At 41.2% G+C, this 12,648-nt stretch overlaps 2 protein-coding genes across 2 annotated transcripts; both read right to left on the bottom strand.

Moving 5' to 3' along the window:
- Positions 1 to 3,344: 3,344 nt before the first annotated feature.
- Positions 3,345 to 5,285, bottom strand: hoxa9b (homeobox A9b). Its single transcript, XM_086113542.1, has 2 exons — positions 4,778 to 5,285; positions 3,345 to 3,583 (listed from the first exon to the last, which is right to left on the bottom strand). Exons 1-2 carry the CDS (start codon positions 5,283 to 5,285, stop codon positions 3,345 to 3,347), a joined length of 747 nt encoding a protein of 248 aa, XP_085969668.1.
- Positions 5,286 to 8,529: 3,244 nt separating this feature from the next.
- On the bottom strand, positions 8,530 to 10,535 carry hoxa10b (homeobox A10b). Its single transcript, XM_086113752.1, has 2 exons — positions 9,773 to 10,535; positions 8,530 to 9,019 (listed from the first exon to the last, which is right to left on the bottom strand). The coding sequence occupies exons 1-2, from the start codon at positions 10,533 to 10,535 to the stop codon at positions 8,745 to 8,747; spliced, it is 1,038 nt and encodes a 345-aa protein (XP_085969878.1). The 3' UTR covers positions 8,530 to 8,744.
- Positions 10,536 to 12,648: the final 2,113 nt, after the last annotated feature.

The following is a 12,648-nucleotide window of genomic DNA, read 5'->3' as shown; positions in this document are numbered from 1 at the left end:
CTGGATTTCTTGTGTTAGTCATAACATTCACAGATTTTTTTAACAATCCCTTGTCCAGGAGGCTGAGTGAACCACAATTTAATGACACAAATACATGTCATTACATCACATGAGTCATAATGATTCGCAACCACCAGTGAACCAAGAAAGCAATCTTCAATGTCACTTAGTTGCTCCAAAAATGATTGTTTACTACAAATAATCTGTCTTTGTTTATCTATCTATGCCAGGATATACAGTGACAGGCAGAACAATTAAATTCTCTTCCACCAGATGGCAAAAGGCACAATGAAGTTGTGCATCCATCTGTTGTTTCATACAACAAAATGAAAGCTTTGTATTTGTTCAAACAAAGCAGATTTCACATTGACTAAAAACAACTATGAGTAAATTCAGACCAGATCATCATAACGTACTCTTTGTTTGACGGCTGGAGATTTTTGTGTTTGGTGTTTCATCCAAGGCTGTGTTCAGAAACAAACAGTCATTCCCTACACCCTATTTGGGATTCTCACGGACTATGATGTAATGACATCATTGCGGTCGCACAATTACCATGGACCATATCACCGTAATCTGATTTTACTTAGAAATAAATCTTGAACAAATAAATTAATATGAATGATATTTGTTAAAAAATAAAGTGTGTTTTACGAAACTCATGAAAATAACGCAATACTTCTGGTTGGCTTTCACACTGGCAAGAGATCAAATTATAACACATTTGACCCATTTTCGGTTGTCTGATGATAACAAGTTTGAACTTCTTGGTCATGATTTCAAAAAGTACACTGCTCATTGCCAAAACATCCATCCATCCATATTCCGAACCGCTTGATCCTCACTAGGGTCGTGGGGGGTGCTGGAGCCTATCCCAGCCATCTCCGGGCAGTAGGCGGGGGACACCCTGAATCAGTTGCCAGCCAATCGCAGGGCACACAGAGACGAACAACCATCCACGCCCACACTCACACCTAGGGACAATTTTAGAGCGTCCAATCAGCCTGACATGCATGTTTTTGGAATGTGGGAGGAAACCGGAGCACCCGGAGAAAACCCACGCAGGCCCGGGGAGAACATGCAAACTCCACACAGGGAGGCCGGAGCTGGAATTGAACCCGGTACCTCTGCACTGTGAAGCCGACGTGCTAACCACTGGACTACCGGGCCGCCCCATTGCCAAAACAAAAAATCAAAAAACATACCTTCACTGACGTATTCAAGTGGCAGCATCATGCTTTGCTGTTGTTTTTCTTCATCTGGAACCGGGGCCTTAGTGAAAGTTGAGGGAATTATAAACAGTTCCAAATACTAGTCAGTGTTAGCACAAAAGCACATTTATTTGGAGTCAATCAAAGGCACTCTTAAATGAGTTTGAATGTGATCAGTTAATTCTGAACACAGCCGCATCCTGGTTATAAGAGAGTGTGGATACTTATGCAACCACAATATCACGTTATTTTATTTTTACTTCCCCTCTGAAAATGTGTCTTTTTAATTATTCAATTGAATTGTACAGTTTATAGGTCACAGTAATGGTGTGAAATGTTTTGTGATGATTTAAATTGGCATACCTCTTTCTTTATGTGTTCAGTTGTATTATTGTTAGTTTATGTTAAATGTTCTGTAAAGTTGATGTTGTGAAATCACTATATAAATAATGATGTACAGTATTATATTGTATTTATCATGGGTTAATTCCATTTATCATATCATAAAAACCACTTCGACAGGGGTGCGTGGACTTTTTTATACATTGTGGATATATAAGTGGCCAACACATCCTTAAATTTTTCTGCACGCGGCCCTCAAATAAAAAGGTTTGCACAGCCCTGCTGAAAGTTTTAGACTCCATGATGTCCCCGAAAGCATCATTCAGCGAAAAAAAAAAATCTAAACCGTTACCAATCGCAGTGAGCCGCTGCCGCCACCTGCTGGCCGTTTCAACGCAGCGGGACAGAGCACAACCCAAAACTATGTTGTCTTGTGCTTTTAATTCCGTTGAAAAAAGAAATCGCCCACAATTAAAGCCATACAGCACTGACGTCATATAGTTTAGTTTGGTCAAACATTTAAATGGCGTATACTGAATTTACTAGGTGTGTGTGTGTGTGTGTGTGTGAGTGTGTGTGAGTGTGTGTGTGTGTGTGTGCTCTCTGCAGCAACAAAACAAAAATAAAACGGGATGGGGAGGAAGAATGTCAGGACGTTACTGCACTCCCAATGCCTAATTGTTCGAAGATGGCTGTAAAGTAATTAGACGGGTCTTCTGATATCCCCCCTCCAGTGTCTGTGTGTGTGGGTGTGTGTCTGTGTGTGTGTGTGTGTGTGCATGTGTGTGTGTGTGTCTGTGTGTGTCGGCGGCCTATCTTGCAGCAATCTTCCATATTCGGCCGAGGCTCATTGGAAATGTGTGCTTTACTGCTGTCACACAGTCTCGACATGCTTTGCTCTTTTCACAGCTTATAAACAGTCCACAATGTGATTGCCGCCATTGCGCTTTACGGCGTAAGAGACATCACCGCCGTGGGGCGTTTAAAGGCCCAGACAACAAATAACACGCTAGGATCAAAACAAATTACATTTTACAGATAATTACATTTGTAATAAATTAGTTTCACATGTCCCACATTTTGTATCGTTTCCAGTTGTGTCCCTGTAAAATACTCCATCGGAATTGAACACGTGTTCATTTTTTTCACTTTAAACAGGGCTGCATCTTTCCTTATTATCGTTGTTAGTCTTCTTATTATTATTATTATTACTATTATAGAATATATATTATCTGATTATTGTCCCATTAAATCCAGTGGTAAATAAAAAAATCAATCGTTTTTCTTTTTTGATATGTTTTAATACATTCTTTTTTTTTCAGTTCAGTCACGTAATTATTTATAGAAATAATTAAAATACGTCTTTGGGCGAACAGAACAATACACTATAAGAGCGGTCAATTTTGGTTGACCATTGTACAATACACATTACATTGCCTACATACTGTCAAAAATGACCAACGACGATTTATTTTGAATGTGCATTTTGCTTTTACAATAAGAGAACATCTAAAAAGCATCTAAAAATAATAATTAATGTAAACATTGCGAATAGGTAGCTGAAAAACATTCAGGTAGTCGATGATTTTTTTCATGCATTAAAAAAAACACAACAAATCGCCTAGTTCACTTTACAAAACACACATGAGAGAGACGAAATAAACATCCTACATTAGTTAACAACACAAACTTTAGACGACAACATATGTAACAGTTGAGAATAATAGGGACAGACACCCGTAGGACCCCCACCCACCCCTCTCACAGCTCGAATCAGTATTATGATGGCACTTAACTGTCTCTCCGCCGGTCTTTGTTGTCTTTCTTCATCTTCATCCTGCGGTTCTGGAACCAGATTTTCACTTGTCTCTCGGTCAAATTGAGCAGTCTGGCCACTTCGTATCTGCGGTCCCGAGGAAGGTACATGTTGTACAGAAACTCCTTCTCCAGTTCCAGGATTTGGTGCTTTGTGTAGGGGCAGCGCTTCTTTCTGGTGGGCTTCGCGTGGAGCCAGTTGGACGACGGGTTGTCTGCGTGCGCAAGAGATCGAGCTGATGTTAATATTGCTTTTTATCTTCTTTCCCTCTGAAACGCGCTGCATGTGTGGATTTACTTTTTCTATGAATGGTTCGTATGAAGGAAATTACTGCGTATATATCTATATATTATTTTAAATCCATTTTTTTTAGGCAGCCATTTCAGAACGTTTTCCACATTTCATTTGTATACATAGATTTTCTTATCTTAATTGGAAGACATGAAGTGTGTTTCCAACCCGACTCTTATTTTGAAACATTTTGTGAGCATGTGAAAAGTACCATATGAATAAACCTACCTTGCCGGGACAATTGGTTCCTTCGAAAAATTATTTTGTATTGTACAAAATAGTAATACGCTCAAAATACATGAAGGTGGTAGAGGTACTATTGCAACCCAGGTTCCATGTAGCACCATTCCACACCAGTGGGGATAAAGGTGATCATTTTATATAATGATTCTATATGATGGACTTCTTGATATTCAAGAACAATTTATATCTCATTTGGTGCTATAGAGCACTGGGTAAGAATGGGTTTCAAAATAGTGGTCAAAGAAACATATTTAGGTACTATTTTGGAGCTCTATAGTTTATAGAGTGTATTGTAAACATGGAATTTAAAAAGCGAAACAGAAAATGATGTGATCTGTCTGATAATCACGAAACACAATGTTACTGGACCCAACACAAAATTGAGTTGGACCCATTCTGGCCCACGGCCGAAGTTTGGTGACCACTGTGCAATAAGAATGTGCAATGCAGTGCAAGTGGTTTGATTTGTGCAAACGCTGCATTGTGTCTGGGATCGCATGCAATATCGTTGGATGTGAATAAAAATGCATTTTAACATTTGTGAGCCATGTGCATGTCCATTTTAATGTTGGGAATCACTACAAAAGATACATTTTTGACACTTTGTAAATTGGTAATGCGGTGCAGTTTAACACTGTGTCTTTGGGTGATGAATCTGTTGGGAAATGTGCAGCAAAAACAACCATCGCAGATTACGGTGATGCACAATGAACAAATCATCTAATAGAAAGGCATAAAAATAGATTTTAATATTGTGTCTGAAGGGAAAACGCCAGTTAGCACGTTCGCTAAAACTGCAGCAAATTTGAGCCAAGGCCTCCGCCAAGCCTCTCTTCACTAAATAATAAGAAGACAAAAAGAAGGCATCCCTTACCGGCGTCCATCTCCCTCCTGTCCGCGGCGGAGGGGCTTTCCACGGTCGGCTTGGACGTGGACGTGCTCTCGCAGGGGACCACCGCCAGGGCCGCGGCGCCCTCCGCGTCAGACAAAAGAGGTGTGTGAGTCTCCAAAGTTGTGCACTCTCCACTTCCAATGAGGGGCTCGGGTTTGATCTCGTAATGCATGGCGGCCGTCGTCGGTAGTCCGGTCAGGCACAAGGGTGCGGACACGGGCTCCAGGGCCCAGGAGCGCGCGAACATGCCATCGCCGTCTCCGCTGCCGGTGTAGTGGTGATGGATGTAAGTCGGGGCGGCGGTGTTGGGCGGGTGCGCCGCGATGGGAGCCCAAGACGCGCCGAAAATAGACGATTTCTGCAAAGGGCACGCTTCCTGTCCGCCATATTCGGCGAGCATCGCCTGCTCCACCCCTGCGGTTGATGGGAACCTCGCCGGCACATCCTCCTGCAGCTCGGGGACGTCCGCGTAGTAGCTCAGCGTCGACATGGCAACGGCGATAGGAAAAAGAAAAAAAAAACCTCCCCTCCCAAAAAAAAAGGAAGAACCACGCAAATCCTTTTATAATCCCGCAAAGTGGAGCAAGCGGCGTGTCATTGCGTGATATTGCTCCTCGTCGTGCACCCGGCTGGACGCTCAATGCAAGTTGGACGCGGTGAACATTGTCCACGCAAGGATAGGGCGCCCCGAACACGTGACCGTGGGACAGAACAATAAATAATAAATCAGCCTGCTGCTGCTGCTGTGCTGTGCTGCTGCTGCTCAAGTCAATAGCCAGCCTTTTCACCACCATATTTTAATAGCAAATTCCCTCGTCTTTATTAGGGCTGCCCGCGCTAGTAGTATTTGGCTTTTATAAGCAATAAACGTTATGATTTTTGTCAAGAGATCTTTATTTATTAATGGCACACGCTCGTTGGTGCGCTTGTAACGTTTAAGTCTCCTAGCGAGACGTCCCTGCAAATAAATAGGAGTTCATTAAGATCTAATAGGGTTATTAATTGGCCTCAGTGAAACACTCACAGGCATTTAAAGGTTATGTGCAAGTTGGTTTGCCACTGGAAACCTCTTTGAAAAAAAAGGAAGTAAGACAAAAAATATTTTATGAAGAAAATTCTATACAAAATGAAAACGAAATAATACATTCTGAATGAAAAATTATTTGTAAATACAATAAAACATGGTGGCAAAACCTGTATTTTAAAGTGTTGGGGTTTTTTTTTTTGTTATTGCTGTTTTAAATGTGTGTCTTTTTCAAGTGGATATTAAAAAAAATTCAGAAAACAAAATATATATTTTACAAAAATGCTGAGTGTTAAGAATACATTTTGATCGTATAACAAAATGAAAATGATGAGTACTGTGCTTTAAAATGAGCTTTTTTTTAAATGATCAATGTTATAATTCTATTAAAGCCAGCTCGTTCGTGTTTGAAAAAGGCTCTTTTGGATTTATAATCGCAAAACACGTCTTGCAGGCTACAGAGCCACTTTCCACGATGCCCAATGCAGGGTTGTTGCTCTTCTTGGGCCCATCCAAAAGAAGCGCACACAAGAAAGTGGGGTGAGGTTATTTGGGTGCCATAACGGCCCCTTTTATCACGGGCAATTGGGGTTGTTTTTCTTAAGGTTACAACCTGGCTGTCTAAGCTAAATATCCCCCAATAAAGCCGGGCCTTTGTATCCTTTCTGAGGCGCAAAGCAGACGCATCCGGCGTTTCCTACGGCGAGGCAACTGGCAGACTGCAATGATCATAACCGAGGCCTTGTCTGTGCTCTCTTCCTCAACCTGGAACCTTCTTCATTGCAAACAATGCCCATTCATTTGGCTTGTCTTAAATTGCAGACGTGGGGGGAAAAAATGCTGTGTGGCTAAATGGACGTTACGTCGCTCTGCCCAAACCCCCCAGAGAGATCTAATTAATACCGAGCATTGCTTTTACGCACAATAATAAAACATAATGTGTCGCTTGTGGGAGTATAGTGCGTTTTATTTGCTTGCTGCCAAATTATTGATAAGTACAATGGCTAATGAATAGAAAGTCACTTTTCACAACCTTCGACGAGTTTTTACTGAGGTAATCAAGGCAGTTTCCTGTTGTGGGACGAAAGTCACATATAGCCCAACAACATGAGACTACCTAAACCACTCCAGAGCCCCGCTCTCCTCTTCTGCAGCGGCACGACTCGAAAAGATGCACTTCAACATACACTGTAGTGTCCTTCACGTTGAGTCAGTGGAAATGACATGCATTTGAGCATTGTGTTGTTATTCAAAATGTTAACAATGGGAATCAAAATGACTTTTAACATTGAGTCACCGGGAGTAATCATAACAGATGCAGATTAAAATAGTGTCAATAGAATTTAGAAGCATGTCAACACTGTGACAATAAGAGTTACGATAACCATATAATTGTGTCATTTATGCATTTCAACATTGTGTCAGTGGAACTATACCTGATGCATTTTACCATTGTGCTATTAGGAATTACAAAAGAAAAAAAAGATAGCATTCTGTCATGGAACGTAATCATAGGTGCAATTTAAATATTTTTTTGTTGGAAGGTACTGTGGAAAATGGCTTTGAGTGTCTAGTCAATCAGAGTTAAAATGCATTTTCACATTGTGACTTTAGGATTGTAATCAAGACAGACCACAGAACGATTGAAACATTTTGTCACTTCGCTTATCATAACATACATCTTAACATGCAGGAGTCATGAGAAATTAAAATGCATTTTTCTACTGTGTCATTGGGAATTACTTTAACACAAGCATTTGCACCGTGGCGTCAGAAAAGTTGATCTGTGATAGTTTCCATAACATGCATTTTCACATGGAATCATTCGGACTTGAAATGTATTTTAACATTGTGCCAAGATAGATTTTAACATTATATACGCGCTTGAACAGCGTGGAATTAAAACCCATTTTAACATTCTGTTATTGGAAGTTATTACAACAAATGCGTTTTAACAACGTGCCATCCGGAATTACATTTGTGTGCATATACGTTTACAGACTCTCGTGACAAAATGTTCAAGATCTGCACCGTTCTTGACCGAAAACATATATGAGAAAAAAAACACATTTTATTTTCAAGTTAAATCAACTTTAACTGTAAAACATCGCAGACAAACACAATCATAAAACAAAACTTAGCTATAAAGAACACAATGAGATAGTCCCCGTTCAGTCTTTAGTCATCTTTCGCTTAAAAAAAAAAGAATACGATTAATTCACAAATTCTGCCAGGATATGAAAACGAATGAGCACAGCTGAATTTTAACATTCATTGGGGAGTTACCATAACATGCATGTTAACACTGTGTCAATGGGAAGTAAAATGCTTTTAAACACAGTGTCACCGGGAGTCACAAAAACAGATGTAGTGCAAAAAAAAATAATAACAATAATAATAATAATAATAATAATAATAATAACATGACGGCATTCTGTCATAATCAATTAGAATTCATTTTAAGATTGCGCCATTATGAGTTATGAAAGATGGATGTGAAGATTTTGTCATTGCGAATTTGATGCATTTCAACATTGTGTTATTGGCAAACACAAATTTCCCAAAATATGCATGAGTCCAAAACTTTCATTGATACAGCGTGTAAAATAAAGAGTTAACATTTACGAGGATTGTTTTTTATTATTATTATTACGTTGACCGGCAAAAGTGTGCAAATGCACATTCATTTCTTACTGTAACACTGAGGAGGTACACATGCACGTAGCAATGCTTTCACTTTACATTATATACATACATTGCGTTCACATTCTGAACATTTCAAACACACCGGTTACAAATGTCATTTATATAAATACACATCCACGACGATAAAAAGCGGAAAGAATAACATTCAATAAGTTAGCCTAGCATAGAAGGTCCGGTTCTTCTCACCGTCGGCCGCGATGGGGATGAGTCCGCTAAGTCTCAGGAGAAAGCGAAGTTCCCGGACAGCTCCCGGATCCTGTTCTCCCGGCTCATTTTTTTCAGTTTCATCCTCCTGTTCTGGAACCAAATTTTCACTTGCCTGTCGGTGAGGTGCACACTGCGGCTGATCTCCAAGCGCCGCTCCCTGGTCAGGTACATGTTGAACAGAAACTCCTTCTCCAGCTCCAGAGTTTGGTGCTTAGTGTAGGGACAGCGCTTTTTTCTGCCACTCTTGGCGGTCAGCCAGTTCGCCGGGCTCTCCGTTTTGCCAGCATCTGGGAAATAAAATGGACGGAGCGACGTGAGGCAACAGGTGTGGACGACCACATTGAGAACGCGTCTTCTTAGACAAGAAAGACGCAAACATCCGTGCATTTGTGATGTATTTTCCTGATGTCATTATTGTCCTCATACGCTCCGGCATATAAACATTGGATGAATGTGGTATAAATGCACAAAATTCCTACTCGGACTAAATATATGTATTACAATTTATAATGCTTTACGCGCACACTTATGATGACTGTATCATTTGAATCTGTCTGCATGGAAAGGAACCACGGATCCAAAGCATACCACATCATTTACGTTAATCCACGCTTGCACTTGCAGGTGCAAATGTCTCTTCCGCGGAAACTTTCTCCAGACTACGCCCATGCATGCAAACATTTCTTTCATTAAAACATACAACATAAGAGGCCCCATCCGCGTATTCTGCATCCATGAAAGAGACCAAGCCGAGTCACAGGACGAATGTGATAAAACAGGATTTTTTGTGTCTGTTTAGCTGTCTTGTGAGTGTTGCAAAAATGTGACTAGTTCCGATACTATTGCAGCACAAAAACCCATTAAGCTTGATGCACAACGTGTTCACAGTCTGATAACCGTCCCATTGTGGTATTCTGTATTTACTTACTGTTCTGCGGGCAAGACCACACGCTTCTACGGCTTCCGTTCTTTCACGGAAATACATATTCCTTTCATAAATGATCCAGACAATGCACACGTCGTTTGTCAGCGCAATGCACCTTTTAATGGCTTTTCTTCACAGTCCACGTCGCATGCATCCGCAGGCTCCGGGGACGACGACTCATCGGAGGACAGCCGGCTCTCCTCCTCTCTGGCCGGGACGCAGGGCTCGGAGGCGGGCGCATCCTCGTGGCTCTCCCGCTGCCTGGAGGAAGCGGCCGGAGCGGGTGGAGCCAGCTGCGCGGGCGCACGAGGAGGTCGCTGCGGAGGGAAGTCATTCACGCTCGGCTGGGCTTGGTGGTAAAGCCTGGAGGAGGCGTAGGTCTGCGACAAGCGGAAGTAGCCGGGAACCGGCACAGTGCTGCCGCCTGTGGGCGGACACGACGCTCCGGAAAAGGAGATCTCCTCCACCGTGGCTCCTTTGGGGCATTTATCAGATTCGTAGAGGCAATAGGCGTTCTCCTCCTTTATGGCGGCGGAGAAGGAGCACTGCTGGGTCAGATGTTGGCCGCCGGGCTGCTCCACCCTGCAGGAGCGAGACGCCTCCAGCCATGTCTCCATGCCCGGAGCATAGGGCGCGGAAGGCGGGATGCCAGTCGGTGCGCTCACCTCGGTTCGCTTCGCGATTCCCGGGAAGCAAGAGGAGCCAGTGGGGAGTCCATAGGAGTATTCCGGGGGTAAATACACGCCGTTGCTGTGGTAATACGAGCCGGCATCGCCCCTGACGTTGATTAGCGAATCCACAAAAAACGGATTGGCAGCCTGGTTGTTGGGGCATGTCATGGCTGTGCTAGGGTGAAGATCGCCCATTCTGTCCAACATTTCTTGAGCAAAACATTTCTGAATAATTAGCGATACCCACGCTTCTCACTGTAGCCCGCAGCCAATTAAAAGAGCAGGCGGCTGCAGACTCCTCCCAGTCCGACCAGACTGCTCCACTGTGTCGTATATTTCGGTATAGGTTAAGTCAAGAAAATTGCAACAAAAAAAAGGGGGGGGGGTATTGCACATGCACAGGGGATTGTGGGTAAAATATCATTTGAAAGAGGGGGAGTTTGAATCGTGAGCAAATCGTCCATGCATGCAAGCCAAAGCAGAGTTGAACAAGTGAGGCAGCTGAAAGCTGCAAGCAGTCTTGTACATTGCATTGCTTTATGGTCGCTTTTACTGCATTGTAAAAAAAAAAAAAAAAAGTGCAGTAAAGGTGCCTCACGGTGCATCATAGTTCCAAAAGGTCCTAGCTCACTGTCTTCCAGAGGGACCCTTGACCCCTATTTGCCGCGCTCATCATTTCTGACGCTTCCACTGCTACATTTGGCCAAACCAAGCTTTCAACGTGTTTATTTTTAATGGATGAAAATGAGTTGCTCAATGCCTATAAGGCTTGATTGCAATTGGTAAACAACCCACAATGGCTCACATTTGTATAAATTAACACAGTTGCGTATGTATGATGGAAAAGTCCAGAACAACATGTCATTAGTTGCATGTATGGAAATCAAAAATCCTTAAAGCAGCATTGAATATAATACATAAATAGGTGCATATATGCATACATGTTTGTTTTCTTTGACGGTAAAACGAAATATGGCATTCACTATATACATATCTTTACTTCAACGATATATGAAATAGTCTACACGCATTCCATTTAAAAATGGACGTACAAATAGCCTACAAATTATTCTTTTGAACATTCTTAATTAAATATACACAGTGAATTATTATGAAACATACTTCAGAAAAATATTTTACCACTTCAGTTTGGATTTTGTTGTTGTTTGTTTTTATTTAACCATCCAGTTAACTTTACTCGTCATGAATATTTTGTATAACACCATTGTAATTAACAGTTTATTTGTGAAAAGACGGTGGTCGTAGTAAAGCGTGGATTCAAAATACTAACTTCAGTTGAATTCGATTTGCGTGCATACGATTGAAGAAAATACTCCGAAAAACCTAAACGAAATGTGACTTCCGTTGGATTTATTTTTATTAAATAAAACGGCGGTAATAATTTACAATGATATTGATTTTGGTTGAATATGTTTTATTCCATTACATAACATTATATACTTAATCGCTTACATCGTTTTAGGGGACACCAAATTTGAACATTTAAACAAGGGAAGAAACGTCGTTAAAACTTTACAAATGAGCGACATATCCGAAGGTTTCTTGCGATAATTTAACTTAGGACAGAAGAGAGAACTATCTCATGATATCTTTTTTTTTAATGTTATATTTTGCACTTCGAAGACAGATGTAGCGGGACGCCTTCGACCCGCTTGTGGAAAAGTAGTTCAGATAATGGAAATATTGTGTTATTCTGAAATGCCTCGTTGTTTAATTTAAACCCATTAAAAAACGAATCAAATACATTTTTGTTTTTAGTACACGTTTTAGTAAAAATTCTGCCAAAGCATGCAAAATTCTGAGCATATTTAAACCAAATGTGTGCACTGTCGCTTGCATACATCAAATCATTTTTATCGGGAGTTGTCAAAGCGTCATCTGTGATGTATGCTTATCTTTTGATGTAATCTCTCATTTTGTTCTTTTGAGTCATTACACCTCTGTTAATAAATTTGACTTGAGTTGCCACGCAAATAAATGTCAACAGACACACATCATAATGATAACATCGTATGATAACTTACCAGCATCACGGAAAATCATCACTAGAAACCCAATGTGCCGCAATTTGTTTTTTGCGGGTGGGTTTTTACGTGAAAAGTGGATGCCGCTAGGCAGGTCATGACTTTTTGCACAATCTTGAGCCACAAACGGCATGTTGCAATTAGCCCAAGAATACTTTTTATTGCATGATAACATTCTCCACGGAGTTGAGTGCCTCCATTGTGTTTTTCAAAAAAAATTAAGAGAACAAAAAATATGCCAAAAAACCCCCCACATCATTAACATATGTGCTTAC

Source organism: Hippocampus guttulatus, chromosome 6 (genome assembly GCF_054856545.1).
Source record: "Hippocampus guttulatus isolate MCC_2025c chromosome 6, RoL_Hgut_1.0, whole genome shotgun sequence".
NCBI lineage: Eukaryota > Metazoa > Chordata > Actinopteri > Syngnathiformes > Syngnathidae > Hippocampus > Hippocampus guttulatus.
This window is presented reverse-complemented; position numbering and strand designations above follow the sequence as displayed.

Bases quoted from the DNA above. Each gene is read 5' to 3' on its own strand.
- hoxa10b (XM_086113752.1), bottom strand. From the start codon at position 10,535: ATGTTGGACAGAATGGGCGATCTTCACCCTAGCACAGCCATGACATGC. The intron at 9,020-9,772 runs GTGCATTGCGCT...TTTATTTCCCAG, and splicing joins TGAAGAAAAGCCATTAAAAG to ATGCTGGCAAAACGGAGAGC.
- hoxa9b (XM_086113542.1), bottom strand. From the start codon at position 5,285: ATGTCGACGCTGAGCTACTACGCGGACGTCCCCGAGCTGCAGGAGGAT. The intron at 3,584-4,777 runs GTAAGGGATGCC...TTGCGCACGCAG, and splicing joins CAGGAGGGAGATGGACGCCG to ACAACCCGTCGTCCAACTGG.